At 37.3% G+C, this 22702-nt stretch overlaps 1 protein-coding gene across 2 annotated transcripts in view; it reads left to right on the top strand.

Moving 5' to 3' along the window:
• Positions 1-22702, top strand: part of c3b.2 (complement component c3b, tandem duplicate 2) — a 30472-nt gene that overhangs the window by 227 nt on the left and 7543 nt on the right. The window contains exons 2-33 of one of the 2 annotated variants that reach the window (XM_077226731.1): positions 93-128; positions 282-308; positions 550-742; positions 839-1001; positions 1102-1172; positions 1266-1357; positions 1703-1785; positions 1862-1949; positions 2218-2320; positions 2424-2538; positions 2615-2730; positions 3567-3722; positions 9043-9252; positions 9333-9533; positions 10241-10399; positions 10480-10609; positions 11967-12029; positions 12194-12722; positions 12800-12885; positions 13879-14018; positions 14104-14313; positions 14447-14513; positions 15834-15920; positions 16079-16282; positions 16373-16448; positions 17650-17809; positions 17898-18008; positions 18901-19045; positions 19132-19295; positions 19389-19544; positions 21147-21206; positions 21311-21401. In XM_077226731.1, the coding sequence (XP_077082846.1) occupies positions 93-128; positions 282-308; positions 550-742; positions 839-1001; positions 1102-1172; positions 1266-1357; positions 1703-1785; positions 1862-1949; positions 2218-2320; positions 2424-2538; positions 2615-2730; positions 3567-3722; positions 9043-9252; positions 9333-9533; positions 10241-10399; positions 10480-10609; positions 11967-12029; positions 12194-12722; positions 12800-12885; positions 13879-14018; positions 14104-14313; positions 14447-14513; positions 15834-15920; positions 16079-16282; positions 16373-16448; positions 17650-17809; positions 17898-18008; positions 18901-19045; positions 19132-19295; positions 19389-19544; positions 21147-21206; positions 21311-21401 (4292 nt within the window). Of the gene's footprint in view, positions 1-92; positions 129-281; positions 309-549; positions 743-838; positions 1002-1101; positions 1173-1265; positions 1358-1702; positions 1786-1861; positions 1950-2217; positions 2321-2423; positions 2539-2614; positions 2731-3566; positions 3723-9042; positions 9253-9332; positions 9534-10240; positions 10400-10479; positions 10610-11966; positions 12030-12193; positions 12723-12799; positions 12886-13878; positions 14019-14103; positions 14318-14446; positions 14514-15833; positions 15921-16078; positions 16283-16372; positions 16449-17649; positions 17810-17897; positions 18009-18900; positions 19046-19131; positions 19296-19388; positions 19545-21146; positions 21207-21310; positions 21402-22702 lie in introns of both variants that reach the window. The other variant, XM_077226730.1, reaches the window with a different exon arrangement.

Below are 22702 nucleotides of genomic sequence, written 5' to 3'. Positions count from 1 at the left end.
AATATTATATTAATAACGTTTAATAATGTGTAAATGTTCTCCTTGTTCTGACGAAGTTGATTTATAGTGTCTTTATCTTGTCAATTGGACAGCAAGAGGACAGTTTGGGGACCTAATATGCAAATAGTGTACGTATATATCTTTTTTTGTGTTGTGTATTTTGTGCTGCTGAGATAATTTTGTGAAAAAATGTTGATGGATGTACAATTTTCAGTATTGATTTTTTTGTATGTAAAATCAAATAGGGTTTATCTGTAAATGAGTGTGTTCTGTGTTGACAGTGACCCGGTTATTGACCCGTCTCCGACGTAAGTAGCCTACACAACTGTCCTCTGACCTTAGAGTTGGGTAACACACTTATTTTTTTAGATCAGAATTATTCTTTTAAAAACGTCAGGCTATTCATAATTTCTTTTAGGTTAGAGCACTTTGACATTTTTTACTTCTTTTGCCACAAAAATAAAATCGTTTTAAATATATCAATTTGGAAACAAAACATGTTTTCCACATCGAAGTTATGTGTGCTTGGATGTGTATGTTTTGGTTTAGGTTTTCTATTCTAGCTCCAGCAAAGATAAGGCCTGGAACGAAACAAAACATCCTGCTAGAGGCTCAGAATCTGTCCCGGTTACTAAAAGTCACTTTCCAGGTCTTTGACTATCCAGTCTCCGAAACTGTCTATTTGCGGGACTCAGTTATCCTCAGGTCAGACAACAACTACAGCGTCCTCAAGAGCATTGAGGTGAATTTGGATGTATTTGATCTTGGTTGGTTAAAGTTCTCACTTGTTTGAGACATTGTTGCTTGCTGAACCTAAATAAATACGGTCTTTTACCAGATTGATCCAAATGTGCTACATCCAGATGGAAAGAAGAAATATGTGAAGCTGGTTGTTCAGTTCGGCCACTTCCATCGTGCAGAAAGAGTAATAACAGTGTCGTTCCGCACTGGACACATATTCATTCAGACTGATAAACCTGTTTACAACCCTGGAGATGCAGGTCAGCTCTCACATGCTGTTTAGCACATTGGTAATCCCTACTATTATTAGTGCATTGTTCAATCCTTTGTGTTTTCCTTGATCATTCCTGCATTTTCCAGTGCGTTGCAGGGCTTTTGTATCTGATTCAGAATTCAGTGCTTCTGAGAGAATCATATCTCTTGAGATTCAGGTGACTGTCGTTGGCATTTACGTTTACAGTTTGCAAGGCAACAGTTTATTTTTCTGCAACAATGTTTTATGGCTCAATTGGCTTATGTTTAAGAATCCAGATGGTATTGCAGTACATGGTATTTCCAGAGCCAAAGCAATAGATGGGATACTATCTGACACCTACCTCCTCTCCACTGTAGTCAAGTATGCATACAGAACTCTTCATTTGTGGTGTATAGTATAATTACACAATTAGTATAGTTTGGGTGTTTAAATGTAATTATCTCTGATTTATAATTAATTAAACATTCAATATTTTACATTTACATACACAATATATTTATATATCATTATATTTCATAACTTATATATATGATTATTTTATAATTAATTATATATTAAATATTTTAAATCACTATATATATTTAATTAAAATATAAGATCATCAAATAATTTAATTTATATTAATATTATATATTATTAATATTATTATAATACATTTTTATTTACCTTGTACTCGTGTAGCTGCTGATCTTTTTGATTTTCTAGAGAGGGCAAGTGGAAAGTTGTTGCAAAGTTTGATAAGGGAAAAGAGAACATTTTCAGCAGAGAGTTTGAAGTAAAGAAATATGGTAAGCAATTCATATAATCTTCTTTTTATTTTTTTCCTCTGTCGGTGGGTTAACGCCATTTCTGCTTGCTCCCAAGTGCTCCCAGCATTCAATGTCACTTTGACTCCAAAGACGTCCCACCTCGGTCTAGATGCAGATAAGCTGGAAGTAGAAGTAACAGCCAGGTGTGTGAATCAAACTACTCTATGATCTAAATGCATTTAGACGCTGAAGTAACATTTTTAGATATGTTCTATCATTCAAAAATGTTGCATCTTTTTTTGAAAATATATTCAAATATAAAAGTTATTTTAAATTGTTGTAATAAAATTATTACATCTACTTTTTTCAAAAGCATTACAAAATCTTACTGATTTTTGAACAGCAGTTTATTGAATTCATACATTCATAAGTTGCCAAAAACCTTGAGGTCACTGTATATATATCTTTCAGGTATCTTTATGGTGAACCAGTGCAAGGTGTTGCATATGTGCTGTTTGGTATTGAAATAAATGGTGAGAAGGAGAGACTCACATCTATGAAGCAACTGAATGATGTAAGTGGTTAAACAAGAAAAAAAGAACTTCACTTTAAGTATCTTAACATTAAATCAGCTTTGTAGAAAGAGACTTTTGTAATCTATGTTTTATAAATTGCAGCTGAATGGAGGAATTGTTAGTTTGACTATGGAGGAGATAAAGAGGGTCTATCCTGACACAAACACTCTAGTGGGGTCTTCTGTGTACGTCAAAGCGTCAGTAATGACCAGCTCAGGTGGGGAAATCAGTAAATATCAGCGTTCGCCTCATTATTGAGAGTTTCTGAAAACACGTCTTAACTTTCTTCTCAGGTAGCGACCTCGTGGAAGCAGAGAAATCCGGCATTAAAATAGTAATATCACCCTACATGCTCTCCATCAGGGACACACCAAAGTATTTCAAACATGGCCTGCCATTTGGCATGACGGTAATTGAATTTCTGTTGCGATGTTTACTGCTTCAGAGATAGTTCAACCTTCATGTCATTTCATACCTGTGAGATTGAGCAGAATGCCCAAGCTGCTCTGTTCCACACACTGGAGGGTGAACACGCGCTGTCTGGCTCCAAACAGAACTCAATAGCGGTTTAATTTTAGTATTATTTAAAGTATTTGTTCATATTTTGAGTTAGCTTTCATTTTTATGTTTCAGTTTAAGTTTTAGTAGTTTTCTTATGTGCATTTGTCATTTCTAGTAGATTAAAAAAACATTTATATTTGGCTTAAATTTATTGTTATTTAAGTTTTAGTAATTTTAGTTAACTTCTTTCATTTCAGTTAATTCCCAGTACAAGGCATTTCTAACTTTAACTTTAAGTTTAAAAAAATATATATATATATATATACAGTATATATATATATATATATATATATGCCTACTGTATATGTAAAAAAACCTTAAAATTAGAAATTCATTTGAAACTAAATATATAATACTAGCAATATGTGTAAAAGTGTTATTCTACTGTTATTTATATACTACTATTATGGTGTCTATTATTTTGAAAAGGTTTTATTTTTATATTTTCAAGGTTTTTTATTTTAGTTTAAGTTTTAGTAATTTTATGTGTTTTCGTCAATTTTGTCTTTTTTAAAATATTTATTTTTAGTTTCCTTCTAAAAAAGATATTAGGCGCGGAGTAAATTATGACAAAATTGTCATTTTTGGGTGAACTATCCCTTTAATCTGATTTTATGATAGGATTGTTGATTTTAGCACATGACGGTAGCATTATTACAAATTAGTTTGTATTTTGTTGCTTAGGTTACAGTGAGTAACCATGACGGCTCTCCAGCCCCTAATATTCCTGTTAAAATCTGCTTGGTTGAAAGCCCAATCAGTGTTCACAGCGGCACCATCAAAGTCCATATCAACATGCCTAACACGGCCAGCTCATTTGGTAAATCACATATACTGAAAGTAAGTCAATCACCGAAAAAACATACACGCACAATAGAAACAATATAAAAATTGTATTTAACTGTGAGCTGAATTTGTGTGTGTGTATATATATGTATATATATATATATATATATATAATATACAGTGGTGGTCAGAATAAATGGCACCCCTGGTAAATATGGTCAAAAATGGCTGTAAAAAATAAATCTGCATGGTTTATCCTTTTGTTATTTCATTAAAAAATCTTCTCAAAAATATAACCTTTCATTGTTTTGTAGAAAAACATTTATTTCATAATGTTATACCCCCCCCCCCCCCCCCCCCCCACTTTCAATTAATCTACTTCAATTAAACATTTTTTGAATGAATGATCAAAAGGATAACAATGCAGATTTATTTTTTACAGGCATTTTTGATCATATTTACCAGGGGTGCCATTAATTCTGACCACCACTGTATACTGTATATATATATACACTGGGCAGAATCCTATACATGCAATCTGCAAACAATCACATCATTACTGCATGGCACAAGCTGATTGGCTTCTGCTCATTCTGCAGCCAATGAGTTCGCTTGCTCAACATTTAAATAGTCTAGTTCAGTGTTTTCTGTAAGCTAGTCCTGCGGTGTGCTATCAGAGTTCCTTATCTTATGCTAACTCCAGCGTGTTTGTGTATCTATTAGCAGTAGCAAGTCCATACTTGCTCTGCAGCAGAAGCAGCAGTGTAGCAGATCTAGTCCGCCAAGACCAAAAACATTAAAGGGGACCTATTATGCCCCTTTTCACAAGATGTAAAATACGTCTCTGATGTCCCCAGAGTGTGTATGTGAAGTTTTAGCTCAAAATACCCAACAGATAATTTTTTACAGCATGTTTACATAGTCACTTTGTAAAAAGTCTCAGAAAAACGCACCGTTTTAGTGTGTATCCCTTTAAATGCAAATGAGCAGCTGCTGTCGGCCCAGAGGGCGGAGCCTCACGAGCTCGCGCTCAGAGCCAGGGCAATCTCATCTCACGGAATGATAATATCAAAACATTAACTCTCAGTAGCCATGTTCATTTCGACCCGGAGTCGGACAATAATGCCCACAGAGCCAGAGAATATATGCTGTATGTACATAGAACAGGTATACTGCCCTACAAAGCAAAAAGGCAGTAACTGCATTTTTGGTCAAAAATGAGTTATTATCATTTTCATGACATTCAAGGCATCCTTTGTTATGTGACAAAACATCTTATCTCAAATGTGTGTTGTTTTGGAGAAAAATGGTAGTCGTTTCTACAGTAACTGCAAAAAGCCCTAGTGAAACAAAGCAAGAATACAGTAACATCCATTACTGTATTCTTGTTATGTTTTACCTAACAAAAAATAACCGTGTTGCTGCGCAGTGTAGTTACTGTTGCCATGGTGAACACACAGCTGATTTCGCGGCATCCTCACGGGACGGTTTTAACATTTTTACCCTTCTAACTTCACACAAATTTTGTTTGAGATGGCACAAAGCCGGGGAAAGAAGATGGTCGAACTGGCGTTGAAAAGAAAATACCCGGAGAATGGTAAGTAAGAGTGACAGATTAAACATTTAGAGGCTAGGCTATCACAATATAAACTCCTGTCAGCCACCAGGGCGGGACTTCCTCTCAGAGGTCCATTCAGATAGCATTATGCTAATTGACAGGCGATGTTTTAAATAGCTTTTCTAACCTGCCCCTGATCCTCCCTGCTTCGAGCTGTAACTTTATTCTCTGTAACTTCACATCATCGCCGATGCCATGTCATCATTTTGTTGTTCATGTCACAAAGTTATAATCCAACCAGCGGTGAAAAAATATTCAATAACTAGAAAAGCACTCGGAGAGCACTAACTTCTGTCAAGGTAGCCTAATAGGTCACTGAGGCAATTCCAAATGTCCCGTGTTCCGGATCACCACCAAAATGTAGTAATCTGTTCCTTGTCCTAATACCCATGTTGTCCGAAAATGTCATCCAAATTCGTACAGTACTTTTCGAGTTATCTTACTAACGAACAGACAAACATACACAGCACCAAAAGATAACCTTTGGGCGGAGGTAAAACTTCTTAAGGCATCAGGCTATCCCATAACATCCAAGCAGTCAGCGTGATCTTCTTCGCTCTTATTAGCCTACATGAACGGCGTCTTCTTTTTTCATAGGCTAATCATTCACAGCGTTGTTGTCCAGCAGGAGAATATATGTGTCCATAAACACAGCTATCGGTGTAACAGTTATTCTTTAACGTGACAGGTGTCTGTTCAACTTAAAACACACTCTCTTCGCGGCCGCTGTTTGAAGACTATGTCCGCTGTTTAGATAAGTTAGCAAGTTGTGAGCAAAACTGACATCTTTCTCTTTACTGTTGTAAGCATCCATGCTTTCAACAAAAACAAACTTCTGCAGACAGAGCGAGCCGGCAGGTATTTACACCCCCCTTAGCGCTAAGGCTCAAACACATTGGTTCCTGTTCCTAAGCATTTATTTATTGCACGGTTTCTTCTTCAGAATATAAAATTATATATTTAATTTGGATTCCCCTTAATTATATTAACCTATGAAAATGTTGTCCCTCTGCATGAAAGCAAGCTTCTATGTTTTATCCTATTATAGGCCTAATGTAACGTATGAAGCCAGGCTGCTTTTTGTGTGTTGGCTTTTCTTTCTTCATTTTCATTAAGGGTGCAAAATTATTAATTTATTGTGTTAGCCTAATTCATCCATTATTTTGTCATGGACCTAATTTAAGTTATTTCCTGTACAATGAAATATTATGATATACAGACATCAATACATATATTGATCAGAGTTAAGATGCTGTCCTGTAGGTCCATATAATAATAATAATAATAATAATAACAATTTGTTGCAGTACACAGACAGACAGACACAGACAGATGTGGATTTACATTCATGCCACTAATTTTCTCTCTTTTTCATTTAATCTGTAGTTACTGCCTTTTTCCTTGGTATTGTGCCACGTTTTTTGTTAAGTAATACAAAGCAAGAATACAGTAACTGCAAAATAGGGTTAAAATATCAAATTAAATATGAGGATTGATATGTACAAAGAATAAGCTAATATAAAGTAACAAAACAGCCACATGTCCAATAATCTACCTACAACTACTTAGGCTGGATAACAGGATAACTTTAAAGTCATTTTTCTCAGTTCTGCACTCTGCGTAGTTACTGCCTTTTTGCTTTGTAGGGCAGTATAGTCTAGGTTAATTACAGTTATAACTTATTTTTTCATCTTGCTTTTATCAAGTACAAGCCTGTTGTAGAGGAACGCGTCCGAATGTTGGCCAAAAATATACTGATGAGTTCAATGACGTTTATTGTACATCACACAAAAGACGAAGTGACAATTTTACTCCAGAAAATCACTGTAAGCATCAACATACACAGCGAAGTACAAAAAAACACTTGTTACAACTAACAGTAAACAAATATATACACGCCTTTTCAGGGGGTGCTTAATAAACTGGTAATCTGTATATCTGTAAAACAACTCCTATGATATAAAGTGCACACTCTCACTTTCATTACTGCCATGATCAATAACCTTAGGGTACGGTGGCCGAGAGGTGCAAAACAAAGCACAATTATAAAAACAAAATAACAAGTCAGAAAACACAACGACAATTCAGAAAACAAAATAACATTTCAGAAAACACAATAACAATTCAGAAAACACATTGACAATTCAGAAAACAAAATAACAATTCAGAAAACAAAATAACAATTCAGAAAACACAACGACAATTCAGAAAACACAATAACAATTCAGAAAACACAACGACAATTCAGAAAACACAACGACAATTCAGAAAACACAATAACAATTGAGAAAACACATTGACAATTCAGAAAACAAAATAACAATTCAGAAAACACAATAACAATTCAGAAAACACAACGACAATTCAGAAAACACAATAACAATTCAGAAAACACAACGACATTTCATAGAAAACGGAAAAGGTAGGTACATTTTGAGAATGGCAAACTTGTCGCTGATTGGACGAGACACCTGTCAATCAAGCTTTACAGGAAGTAAGAAATTTGTGATCAAAATGGAACACACATTAAACATTACTTTGAAGAAGGACATTCATATGCCGTGATTGTGAACATGCTGGTGACATACCACGACATTAAAATGAGCTTGTGCTCAAATGGCTTAAGTTTATCGCACCCATCAACATGCCAAAGATAGTTCGGTCCCATGGAGTTATATGCAGACATCCTAAGTCTCTCGGAAGTTCCCCGCATATTGATAGCGGCTCCCTGTTGCCCGCAAATTAGTTAAAAACTCGGAGCTCTAGAGAATCTAGAGCTCGCGAGCTTTAAACCGTGTAGCGCACGGCAGAGAGGTAGAGACAGAGAGCGAGAGACCTTGCGTGTGTGCCTCACGAAGCGCATGTAAATATTTTTTAGTAATCTTGTAAATAGTTTTAATACCGTGGTATTTCACCAGCATGTCCACAATCACGGCATATGACTGTCCTTCTTCAAAGTAATGTTTAATGTGTTCCATTTTCGCATTTAGCAAAACAAAGTTGATCACAAATTTCTTAATTCCCGTAAAGCTTGATTGACAGGTGTCTCGTCCAATCAGCGACAAGTTTGCAATTCTCAAAATGTACCTACCTTTTCCGTTTTCTTTGAAATGTCGTTGTGTTTTCTGAATTGTTATTTTATTTTCTGAATTGTTATTTTGTTTTCTGAATTGTCAATGTGTTTTCTGAATTGTTATTGTGTTTTCTGAAATGTTATTTTGTTTTCTGAATTGTCGTTGTGTTTTCTGACTTGTTATTTTGTTTTTATAATTGTGATTTGTTTTGCACCTCTCGGCCACCGTATTAGGCCTATCGCCAGTAAAGAAATAGAGCTATATTGATACATCCAGCTACTCAACACCGACAACGCTTGGGAAACATTCTCGTCAGTGCAGCAATGGCGGATGTATGTGTACAACTCTCAACTCGCTGTGAACTTGATCAGGGCGGTCCTATGTTAAAACGGCAGTGTCTGTCAACACTCGTGGGCGGGGCCTGTGGCTTTAGTGACGTCACTAAAGCCGCATTCTGAAAACAGGTCGTTGGGAGACACTGCTTATGATTTATGGGGATTAAAAAAAAGGAGTGGGTGGATTTTCATCACTACAGGGTGATTGTGTACACACACTGCCATCACACAGTTATGTCCAAACACCATGCAAAAGTGAATTTTGCCTAATAGCTTTAACATTGTTGTATTCATTAACCTGCCAAAACTACCCAGAGAATTGTCATGATTGACATATTCATATGTAGGTGGAGACAGCGGATCCTTCACTGAAACCAGAACAGCAGGCTGTTTTAGAAATGCGTGTGGAGCCATATAGCCCTTATTCCGGCTACAGGAACTTCCTGCATATCTCCGTGGGTCTCGATCGAGTGCTGGTGGGCGACAGACTCAACGTCCAAGCGCACATCAAATCCCCACCAAATCAAAAAAAGCTTGTGGAGCATCTGACGTATGCCGTGAGTATGACACTTGGGACATTTTGTGATGAAAATGACTGCAATCTTGGTATTGATTACACTTACAATTGTTTCTATAGGTGTTAAACAAGGGAAATATAATCCATGCTGGGAGAGTGAATGTCAAAGACCTGGCTGTCATAAACATTCCTCTGCTGGTTACCACAGAAATGCTACCTTCCTTTCGGATTGTGGCGTACTACATTTTGCCATGGAAACTTAAAGCGGAAGTGGTGGCAGACTCTGTGTTTGTTGACGTGGAGGACCGGTGTGTAGGTTCGGTGAGTTCATGTTGCGTCCATAAGAATTTTTTAACATTCTAGCACTTTACGCCTATTTTTCAATAATGTAAGTAATTCTGCTTCTGGCTTTTAAACCACTTAAAGGTACATGTGTAATATTTAGGAGGATCTGTTGACAAAAATGCAATATCATATACATAACTATTTTTTCAGTGGTGTATAAAAACCTTAATTAATGAACCGTTGTGTTTTTATAACTTAGAATGAGCCATTTCTATCAACATACTGTACACCGCAGGTCCTCTTACATCGACATGTTTCTACAGAAGCCCTAAACGGACAAATGCATTTCATCACTATGTTGTTCTTCGTGCAAAGAAGCTAGCTAAAGTCAGCGAATAAAACAATGATGAACAAGTAACAATAATATTCGCATTAACATATTGTTTTAATGAATAATTAAGTACACCTAATTTATTAATTTATCTTTGTTAAGAAACCTAATTGCTGAAACTGGCTACTCTCTGCTGTCTCAGACGACATCTTCTACTGACGGCCACCGTAACTTCTGTTGGTTGCAATTCCCAACCTCACCACTAGACGCCACTAAAAATTACACAGTGCACCTTTAAGAGGTTACTTTGTCCCCCAAAAAAAGGCCATATAAGTTTAATGCCATAATAGTTGCTTACATTCGTTTATTTATAAGGGCATTATTTAATTTGAGTGTTTTATGAATGTATTAGCTCAGTGTAGGACCAGTGAAGGGAGAAAAACTCAATTCCTACTCACCAGGCAGCAGCTTTAAATTTGAAGTGAAAGGTGACCCGGGAGCAAAGGTCAGCCTGGTTGCGGTGGATAACGCCATCTTTCTGTTGAGTAAAAGCCGCCTGACGCAGAAGAAGGTGAGAGATGATGTTATTTTCACTGTACTCTCCAGAACCTTCTCCAGGGTCTCATTGATACTCATGACTCTTTCATTCAGGTGTGGGAGGTGGTGGGACAGGGCGATATGGGCTGCACCTCTGGAGGAGGCAAGAATAATATGGGTGTATTCAGTGATGCAGGACTGATGTTTTATTCCAGCACAGGAAGTTCCACTGACTACAAAAAAGGTCCTTCACACACACAGCATTAACATCTAATATTTGGACTAGAGTAAATGTTATTACACTACCGTTCAAAGATTGGAACATATTTAATTTTTTTGAAAGAAGTCTCTTATGCTCATCAGAGCTGCATTTGTTTGATCAAAAATACAGTAAAACAGTAATATTGTGAAACATATATATATATTTTTAAATGGATACCGCGATACATTTTTGTTTAGGATTCTTTGATGAATAGAAAGTTCAAAAGTTCACACAAAATTGCACAAAAATGGCACACTTTTAATTTCTAAACTAAATGTATGGTAGCACTTTATTTTTCAGACATGTTCCCCATGTACATCAATCTACTTATTATAGTAATTGCAATAACTGTGTAATAACTAGCTACTTACATTAACCCTTGTGGTTACCTTATATAAACCAGTACTTTCTTGGGTAAATACACTGTACACGCACATTCAAATAAAGTGCAACCAAATGTCTAATTAAAAATGCAGGACAAGTACGGTATATCCCTTTGACAGTCATTCTGAGACTACAGTTGTTATGCAGCCTTTTAAAAGATCTTGCCTATAGTTAAAGTCCCCCTGTGGTGAAAGTCAAGCTTTTAATGTTGTTTAAATGTCTATGAGGTGTTTTTAATATGCTTTAAGAAAAAACATGTGCAAACTGCAAAGTCATAAGTCAAAACCATTGCTGAGTATTTTCTCCTTAAAACTGCGGTGAACCAAAGACAGGCTCAAAAGCGCTGGTGTTTCTGACGTCAAAAACTACCTTGTAACCAATCACGTCAACGTGTGAATCATCAACGAGTGGATCTCTGAGCTGGTGTGAGTGAGTGGAGGCGGGGCTAATTTGCATATCCATAGAACCGCGTATACTAAATGAGGCAAGGTTGTAGAGTTACATTCAAGCTATTTTAAGGCAAAAACGTGTAAAAATTTAATTTTGGTGATCAACGATGATTTTTAAGGGATAAAATGATTGACTACCGGGGGACTTCAACACAGTAATGTATTGCCGGTTAATGGTAAAGTAACATTATGGCAATAATACCAAATTCCATTGGTATTACGTTGAGATGCTCTCTAGGGTGAATTTCACCTTCAGCATCCACGTCCCATTCGCCATCTTGGTTTCACAGCGATGCCATAGAAGAACCAGTTCTGGTTCCCCAAAAGAACCTTTCAGTGAACATTTTTTTTTTCATTGAGAATTTTAAAGAACCTTTTTCCACTCTCAAGAACCTTTAGTGGAATAGAAGGGTTCCATGGATGTTAAAGGTTCTTCATGGAACCACTGGTGTCAATGAAGAACCTTTATTTTTACGAGTGTATTTACTGTGGTTTGTTTGGAACAGATTGCTCCAGTAAATCTAGAAGACGACGTTCTGCTGCCAAACTGCAGCTCAGAGAGCAGCTGGGTGAGTCGCTGTCATCTGTGCAACAGAAATCTTTCAAAAGTTTGGTATTTTACAGTTTGTTAGAGAAGCGGACATATGAAAGTGTTTGCAAAAGCGCTAGCCAAAATGAGCGAGTCGAGCTAATGCGCTAGGTCACCCTGCCTTAACACGTTCCTTTCTCTCAGAGAAGGTATATTCTGACGAGTTACTGCAGAGATGTTGTGTGGATGGCATGAGGGAGATCCCCATGCCCTATTCGTGCTACCGCCGCTCCCTCTACATCACCGAGGACTGGAGCTGCGTGCTAGCTTTCCTTCACTGTTGCGCACAGTACAGAGGAGAGGAGCTTGGTGTCATTACCAGGCCTCCGACGACCACCCTTCCACCAACCACCACCCCTCCACCAACCACCACCTCCCGTATTTTCCCTATGCTTCATAGTGGACATGCCGTAGATTATTTTAGATCGTTCAGTTTTTCAGAACGTGTTGAGGTTGCCCGATCCGTGCCCTTCCCCAGACTTGGGGCTTCACCACACAAGGACAGACATGTTGATAGGATGAAAGAGAAGGAGGTGGAGGAGGAGGAGGAGGAGGAGCAAGAGTTCGATGAAGATGATTTCGCTGACATAGAAGACATTTACGTGCGCACCAAGTTCTTTGAGTCGTGGCTGTGGACTGACATCAGGCTCCCCAGCGTACCCAAGTCTGATGGGTAAGAGTCTGACTTTGACTCAGGGAAGAAGTCCCACTTTTATCATGGTAACTGATGAAGTGTGTCTGTTATTCCAGGCTGGCTGTGTTTTCAGTGGACACGGTTCTTCCTGACAGTATCACTCAGTGGGGTTTTCTAGCCGTCAGTGCCTCACCTGAGAAGGGTAAACATTCCTGATCTTGTCTGAAGCGTCTGTGTGTCTGGGCAGAGCTCCTTTATATGGTTTTAGATCTGCCATAGTGATAGCTGAATAATTACAGTGTAAAGAAATGAATTATGATACTTTTTTATTAGATTTGAATGCTATATGAGCCATTTCTGCACATGAATTTTGGAATATATTCATAATTAATATGTAGTTTTTAATGCTACAAGACAAGCATTTCTGCATATGAATTATGGATGTATTATTATTAAATGCATTAATAATAATAATTATTTTTTAGCCTGTAATGCTACATAACATATCAAGTGTTTCTGCATATGAATGTGATATTTTAATAATTGGTTAACTAGTACCTGTCAAGCGCTTTTGCATGTGAACTATGAATATAATAATGTTTCGCTTTTAATGCTACATGCCAAGCATTTCTTCATATACATTCTGAATATTTTAATAATAATCATTTCACTTTTAATGCAGCACTTCAAATGTATTAATTATTATACATTATAATTATTTATTAATAATTATTTAGCTTTTAATCCTACATGTCAAACATTTCTGCATATGAATTACAAATATTTGTATTAATAGTTATTTAGCTTTTAATGTTAGGCTACTTGTCAAGCACTTCTTCATATGAATTATGCATATTTTAATAATTATTATTTAGCTAGCTGATAATTTTATTCAATTGTATATGGTAGAAAATTACACCATTAGTTAAAATAAACTTTTTAATGCAACTCTTTAATTACACTTTTCAATATTGATATGATTATATACCAAAATAATTATCAGGTCTTGTAAAGAAGGATTTTATCATACAAAGCTATAAAATCCAGTGTTTTTTTAAAAGAGGGCAAGAAAGGATGGCAGTGTCTGCCGGCCACCACCGAATAGCTTTTCATGCTACATGTCAGACATTTCTGAGAACGAATGTGAAAATGTCCCTGAGAATGAGATTGTTCCTGGTTTGTGAACCTCTTGCAGGTTTCTGTGTAGCGGAACCGTATAACGTGCAGACGTGGAAGCCGTTCTTCATAGACCTGCGTTTGCCTCACTCGGTGTCCAGAAATGAACATGTGCAAATCAAAGCTGTGGTCCACAACTACAGGAAATCAAAACTGGAGGTTCGATTCAAACCGCAACCAAACGATGACCACACCCCCACTCTGACGTCTCTGTGACCTGACCTGAACAACTGTCTGTTTGCAGGTAATGGTGATCCTGGAGAAGACAGAGGACATGTGTAGTGTGGCATTTAGCGGACCCCACAGACAGCAGGTTTCGGTGCAGGCCAGCTCCTCCAAGCTCATTACATACACTATCATCCCCCTCAAAACAGGAGAGCTCCCCCTACAGGTCACAGCCATCGCGGCCTCCTTCATGGGGCAAGATGCCGTGAGGAAGAATCTACGTGTGGTAGTAAGTGGGCTACTAAATCCTGTTCCGTCTTGTGTCTCACACACGTAATATTGAACATATATATATTAGATATGTTACATGTTATGTGTTTTTAGTTACTGTCTGGGATATGATGCTATATCTTGTGTTTTAGATAGAAGGCATCCAGACAATTAAAGTGAGAAGTTTTGTGTTGAACCCCGCTGAGAAAGGAGACCGTGGTAAGACTGGTTGGAAATCATAAGTTATTCATGATCAATGCAATAACACAAAAAACATTGGTTACACTTTATTTCGATAGTCACTTTTAGACATTCTACTAACTGTAAGTAACTTTTCAACTACATGTCAACCAACTGTCATTAGAGTATTAGTAGACTGTAGTAGACTGTCACTAGACTCTTAGGTTATGGTTAGATGTTAGGGTTGACTTGTAGTTGCTAAGTTACTTATAGTCAGTAGAATGTCAATTGGGGGACCAACAAAATAAAGAGTTAGCAGATATTAAGCAGACAGTCTACTAATACTCTAATGACAGTTAGTTGACTTGTAGCTGCAAAGTTACTTATAGTTAGTAGAATGTCTAAAGTGGACTATGGAAATAAAGTGTTACCAAAACATTTAATAAACTCAAATTCTTGCCTTTGACCCAAAAAGACTGAAACAAATAACTTAAAATCAGAAGTTTGGCTGAAAGAGCTGTACAACTTCTTTCTAGTTCATATACATAACATAAATGCTTGGTATTTGAATGTGACATTGTATACCAAGAATGTCTGCTCTTTTTTTCTTTTGGATTCCCCTGTAACAGTATGAACAAATACATAATATGCTGCGCGTTTGTGGTCTGTTCTTGTAATTTATGATATAGCCCATGAATAATTCACTGGAATGCACTTAGAATTTAAAAATTTTCTCCCAAAATCCTCACGTCTCTTTCCTGGTTTGTTTTCACATGGATGCTTTAAAATGTAATTGCCCCTTTACACTTCAAATCCCTATTAGCAGTGTTTACTGAAATGTTTCTAAAGCAGGTAAACACAGTAGTTACTGTTTGTCAAAATGACGGAAATCACTTTGAAATATTATCACTCGATGTTCGATGGTTGAAGAGCGAGTAGAATAATGTCTTCATTGTACCCAGTTTTTAAAAATGCTTATTGCGTTCATAGAGCGAACCTTTCGCTGTTTGTTTACAGTTTAACAGAACTTACTCCCATAATTTGTGCAAAGCGTCATGGGACGTAGAAAAAAAATAAAAAATTATATATATATATATATATATATATATATATATACATTTGTGTGATATACTGTGTATGAATATATACATATATACTTTGTATAATTATCTATAATTATAAAATCACGCTTACATTTTTCTTTTTAAAAGTTTTACACAGTATAAATGGGTCTTGATCCATGAAAAGTATATGTTATATTATTAAAATGTATATGTTAATTTTAATAATTTATTCATTATATGATTTATTTTATACATTTTTGCTATAATAAATGATAAAATATTTCCTTCGTCTCAGCTGGGAGACAGATGATAGAAGTGGAGAAGATGCAGCTGGACGCCGTTGTCCCAAAATCTCTGCCGGAGACATTTGTCAATGTCAGAGGTTTGACATTTTATTAAGCAATATTCACAATATTATGAAATGGTATTAACACTCAATTACATAATGGACATTTGTGTGAATGAACCAAACTGGTAAATTCTTGACAGTTGACGTGAAGATTTCTACTGATCTGTATGCGTATTTTATCTGTTCTTCAGGAGATTTGCTGGCTGACAGCATTGATAACTCCATTCAGGAGGACTCGCTGGCATCACTGATCCGCATGCCCGGCGGGTGTGTGGAGCAGAACCTGGCCACCATCACACTGCCCCTCATTGCAGCCCATTACTTGGACCGCAGTGCAAACTGGGACGTTGTGGGAGTAAGTCGCAGAGAAGAGGCCATCAAATACATACAAAAAGGTGCAATGAGACACCAACAGGGGATGAACTGCATTCTTTCAAATATGATTAAGATCAATTATTTATATTCTATATTTGTTTTATTTATAGGTTACGAAAATCAACTTAATTATCGGAAAATGGATGACTCGTACCCTCCCTACGCCAAAGAAGGCACCAGCACATGGTAATGATGCTAGCTCTTCTCTTAAAGCTCCAGAAGGTAGCTTTTGTAAACAAATATTTGTTAAAACTGTCATTATGTCCTGAAAGTAGAATATGAGACAGATAATCTGTGAAAAAAATCAAGCTCCTCTGGCTCCTCCCTGTGGTCCTATTGCCATTTGCAGAAATACACCGCTCCCGGTCAGAAAGAACCAATCAGAGCCAGGAGGAATGTCTTAGCAGTGTCAATCACGCTCGTGTACGCGCTGATCACCCCTCTCTTGCACAGCGCGAGCGCGTACCGTCGTTCGTGACTCTCCTGTCCGAACTCGTTCATCCAAATGAACAAATCTTCAGTTTGAACGAGTCTTTTTCAGAGTCATTTCGTTCATTCAACGAACAAATGACTCGAAAAAAGATTCGTTCATTTGGATGAACGAGTTCGAACAGGATCACGAACGTGCATCACAGAACAGAGCAAGGCATGCATTTGTGCTTATAAAACTTAAAGTTTTTTATTTATTTTTTAAATGACCGATCGTTTCGCTAGATAAGACCCTTATTCATCGTCTGGTATCGTTTAAAGCCCTTTGAAGCTGCGCTGAAACTGTCATTTGGTCCTTGAAACGTTTGTGTCCTATTCAAGTCCATTATATGGAGAAAAAGCCTGGAATGTTTTCATCAAAAACCCTAATTTCTTTTCGACTGAAGAAAGAAAGACATGGACATCTTGGATGACATGGGGGTGAGTAAATTATCAGCAAAAGTTTTTTTAAAAAGTGAACTAATCCTTTAACGTTATCTTAGTAGCTATTTATAACTTATAGAAAGAGTGCAACCTTATAAAGTTACATGTATTGCAAAATACATAATGATTTGAGGACCAAGTTTTAAGTCAAAGTATGGGCAGGCCATAGTCAATGTAAAGCATATTGTTGATGTTTATTAGTGAACGTTCCATAACTGTTTATAATCCGCCGTCATCGGTGGTCCTGCTTACTAGCCTGAACGTTCACGGCAGGCTCCGCTGTGAGGGAGGAGCTGTGGAGGGAGGGCTGTAGCGCAGCAGAGAGCAAGGGGGTTGGACCTGTAGGTTGTGCTTCTTCAAATTTTCAGGCTAAGTCAACATTTTCTCAAAACTCCCTACTGCAGCTTTAAACTACAGCACGATATTGAACGCTTCCCAGTAGAGTTCATGTGTCTTTATGCTCTGTCCGTCTCAGGGTCACTGCGTATGTGGTAAAGGTGTTCTCCATGGCACGCTCGTTTATCAGTGTGGATGAGAAGCATCTGTGTGGCCCTCTGCTGTACCTCCTCAAGAATAAACAGCGTCCAGATCGATCCTTTCAGGAGAACAATCCTGTCTACGACACCAGTATGACGGTGAGAATTAAAAACTGTGATTGCACTAGTTTCATGATAATCTGAATGCTTTCTCGCAGTACTAGCGTACACATGCTTTGTGATGCAGGGAGGCCTGCGGGGCTCTGAATCCAGAGTGTCTCTGACTGCATTCGTGCTCATTGCTTTGGCAGAGGCACAAAACGCTGTTACCTGCCGAGAGCCAGGCCTTGACATACAGGTAACTTCACTCTTTAAAATAGCTAAAAACATCTGAAGTAAATAGTAGTTAAATGACATTTTTCTAAATTTAATAATTATTACAAAAGCTACATTAAATTATACAATAAGAATAATTAAAACAATAGCTGAATTAAGTAATTAGAAAAATATAAAAATGTAACAATTAGTGTGATTAGTACAAAAGCTAGATTAAATTATACAATAATACTCATTAATACAATAGCTGAATTAAATAATTAGAGAACAATATCTAAATTTCATAATTTGTACAAAAGATAAATGAAATTATACAATAATACTCATTAATACAATATCTAAATTTCCTAATTAGTACAAAAGATAAATTAAATTATACAATAATAATAATTAATATAATAGCTAAATTAAATAAGACAATAGCTGAATTAAATAATTAGAAAAATATCTAAATGTCATAATTAGGACAAAAGCTAAATTAAATTATACAATTATAATTAATACAATAGCTAAATTAAATAATAGCAAGTTTATTCCAATATATATAATAAATATAAAATTGTACAATAATGGAAATAAAATGAAGTTAAGAATATTTGGACATGTTCAGGAAGATATATGCCAGCTTCATGCTGATTTTACAAACAAGAAAAGGATGCCATTAAATGTACATTCCCTTCAATTCTGAAGGGAACTCCACCAAACAGAAAACAGAAACAGTGACCGCCCACTTATTCAGCATCAGCACCCCCCTTTATATATATAAAAAAACAATATAAATATAAGTAAATATACAAAGGTACAACACTGATTCATGTTGTACTTCCGGGCAAACCAGAAAACAGAAATTTAATAACATACGTTTTGACATGTTCACTGGTGCTAATTGTATTTTCTACTTTCGATCATTGCAGGACAAGTCCAGAAAAGCAGCGATGTACATAAGAGAGCAATTCCCCCGGCTGTCGAGGCCGTACACAGCGGCTATTGCATGCTACGCCTTAGCAGTCTCCAACCACGGCTGCATAAAGAGCATGTTGCTAAAATTAGCCTCACCTGGTACATAGCTTTTGAAAACAAAAATATGAAATATGTTGCTTTGGGTGGTCTTGTCTTTCTCATCTTTCTTTATTTTCTGTCTACAGATCGTACCCACTGGCCTGACTCTGATAATTATTTCTTCACACTGGAAGCTACAGGCTACGCATTGTTAGCGCTTATCAAAAGTGGCCACATGGAAGAAGCAGCCGCCCCCTTTCAATGGCTGAGCGAGAAGCGTGGCATTGGGGGAGGGTACGGCTCTACTCAGGTAAAAACTATGTGTAAACCTTTACTTATTGTCTTACATTTGTATTTAAGGTATATGGCTATTAATATATAATGACTGTTTTTCTCCCATCAGTCTACTATGGTAGTGCTACAGGCCCTGTCTGAGTACCTCGTGAAGAGCCCTCCTCCTACTGACCTCAATTTATTGGTGCAGCTCAGTGTTCCCGGTCGCAGTGACGTACGCTGGACCTTCAGTCCCGAAGTTGCTTACAGGGCCCGATCTTCACGGGTGCGATAGTGTATCTTTCAAACTCTCCTTTTACAGTTTTAATCAAAATGAATCAACCCCCATAGAAAATCAGGTTTATTGGCAAAATGTACAGCCTTTCACCAGTTTGCAATAAACAAATCAAACAAAAGAAATTATAGCTCAACCAAATGTTGTGTGGTTCCCCCAAATTCAACTGAAAATGCAACTTTTAATGACTTCTGCAGTCTAAAAATTATTCAACCCCTTCATGGCACGCATCTTTAATACTTAGTAGAACACCCTTTTGCTGCTGCAAATGAAATACTATAACCAGACAACAGCTTCTGGCAGCGTTTCTTAGCCCATTCCTCATGAGCAACGGCCTCCAGTTCAGTAATATTCTTGGGTTTGCGTGTTGCTACCGCCGCTTTCAAATCCCACCAGAGATTTTCTATGGGGTAATCTGTGGGTTTCAAGAAAGGTTTCCAGTGCCAGAGGATATAAAGCAGCCGCAGAGCACCACCATGCTTAACTGTAGGCAGAGTGTTCTTTTAAGCATACGCTTCATTCTTCATCGTCCAGACATACCGCTGATTCAGAGGGCCGAAAAGCTCCAATTTTGTTTCATCGCTCCACAGAACAGAATCTCAAGACATCTGTGGCTTATTTATATGATTTTGAGCAAATTGAAGCCAACTTTCTTGTGATTTTGGGTCAGTAATGGTGTAGGTTTTGGCATGGAAACTGCATGCGTTTATTAAGTGCCCTACTGTGCAGCTGAAACATCAGTGCCTGTTGCCACCAAGTCTTGCTGCATGTCTTTTTCAGTCACTCAAGGGTTTTTCTGAACCTGCCTTCTCAGAAATCTGGTTGCAGCCTTTGATAGCTTCCTTTTTCTGACCCATCCAGGCCAGTATAACCACTGTTCCTTTAACTTTGAACTTGCGAACTATGCTTCCAACTGTGTTAGTAGAACCATTTTGTGCCTTCGCAAACTTTTTGTATCCTGTTTGTGAAGGGCGATGATATCTTCTCTTAACTTTTTGGACCATTCTTTTGACTTCGAACATGCAGTCAAATGTGACACTCAACAAACCTAGCCAGTTCAGATATTTCATGTGTTCTCGCTCAAGCACACCTGGGCCAACTAATGAAGCCCTTGAATAGTTGCATCAGGTGTGCTTGAGACAACACCTGTTTTGCAGATTTGTGCTGTTGTGAGGGATTCTATTCAGGGGGTTGAATAATTTTGAGACGGTAGAAGTCACTAAAAGTGGCATTTTCAGTTGAATTTGGGGAAACGACTTGAAACATTTGTGTTGAGCTATTTCAATTTTGTTTCACCCTGGTTCCCCCAACAAAAACCCAATAGGAATTTTTCATTGGCATTTGGATTACTGCAGAAAAAAAGCTTGGTGACAGACAAACGTTTATGATTCTCACATGTTTAGTTCATCAAGATAATATTCACAAATGAACAACAACTTTTATAAATTTTGAAGCCTAAATACAGTTGGCAGAATTTAAAAGCTAAATGTAGGCTATATTAAACGAACTACACCAGGGTCGCATGACTTCAACTTCACCATCACAAAGGCCCTGTACAATAACTACGTTACTCACCTTCATTATCTCTTTCAGGTACCTCTTGACCAGAAATTCACAGTGGTGGCTTCTGGGAAGGGAAAGGGAATTTTGGAGGTGCTAAATGCCCACATCTACACCAAAGTATTGAATTATTAAAATATAAAACCAAGACGTAATTTAGGTCCAATCTTTTCTCTGTTGCATTTTATGTGTCTCAGGTAGTGACTGTGTACCACCAGCTTCCTGATGTGTACGAGAACAGCACGTGTCACGGCTTTCAGCTGGACGTCTCCATCGCTGAGACTAATGGTATGCTCTCAGTTTATATGAAAAAAAAAAAGTAATTGCAATGTTTTATCTCAAAATTCAGACAAATGAGATAAAAAGTCAGAATTAATTATGCATAATTTACTGTTATTACTATATTAAGTACATGTAGTAACTTGCATTAATGCTGTAATCACGTGGTATCAGATATTTCCATCTTCCCACTCAAGTTGTATTTACGAGCTCGTCGCATTCAAGTGCTTTGTTGTTGGAAGAACAGGAGTCATGGAGAACGCCAGGTTTATTCTTGCCTATTTATTGGGAAACCAATATTGACATTTATTGACAACCGTGTACTTGCAATTCTGTAATTTTGGTCAAATACAGGCTATTTTATATGCTTCAAATGATTATTCATATATGTAAATATGCAATACTTTAACAAGTCAAGGCTTTGTAGAAAAAGGTTCTGTTGTGGAAAAAGTAATAAAGAAAACCAGCCACGGCAGCAGCTGTTCTCCCTTCCGCCATGTTTTAAGTTTATCAGAATCAGAATCAGAATCAGAAAGAGCTTTATTGCCAAGTGTGCTTGCACACACAAGGAATTTGTTTTGGTATTGAGGCTTCCAGTGGACATATACAAATACAAATACAACATGAAACATAATACTACAAATTATAAGAATAAAAATATAAATATATGAGAATAAAACTATCACAGTTGGGTTTAGTCAGAATAGACATTTTCAGATTTACAGATTATGAACCTATTTACAGTGTTTTGAATATTATAAATAAATAAATCTACATATAAGTATCACCTGAGTTGTAGGATATTGCACTAAACAGTGGGAGTATTGCACGTACAGGCATATGCCTTGGGAGGAGTGTTAACTGTTCAGGAGGGAAATGGCCTGTGGGAAGAAACTGTTCCTCTGCTGAGATGTTCTAGTGGCCAGTGGTCTGAGTCTCCGTCTTGACGGTAACAGTTCAAACTGTCCAGGGTGAGTGGAGTCTGTGATGATTTTACCTGCTCTCTTCCTCACTCTGGAAGAGTACAGGTCCTGGAGGTATGGCAGGGGGGCACCAATGATCCTCTCCGCAGTCCGGACTGTCCGTTGTAGTCTCCTGATGTCTGATTTGGTTGCTGAACCAAACCAGACAGTGATTGAAGCGAACAAGACAGACTCAATGACGGCTGAGTAGAACTGAATCAGCAGATCCTGTGGCAGGTTGAACTTCCTCAGCTGGCGAAGGAAGTACAGTCTCTGCTGGGCCTTTTTCACAGTGGAGTCAATGTTATTGTCCCACTTCAGGTCCTGAGAGATGATAGTGCCCAGGAA

This window comes from Siphateles boraxobius, unplaced genomic scaffold (assembly GCF_051911475.1).
Source record: "Siphateles boraxobius isolate OS27281-9 unplaced genomic scaffold, OSU_SipBor_1 13, whole genome shotgun sequence".
In the NCBI taxonomy this organism is placed as follows: domain Eukaryota; kingdom Metazoa; phylum Chordata; class Actinopteri; order Cypriniformes; family Leuciscidae; genus Siphateles; species Siphateles boraxobius.
The sequence above is the reverse complement of the archived record's forward strand: the minus strand, read 5'-3'. Positions and strand labels throughout refer to the sequence as shown.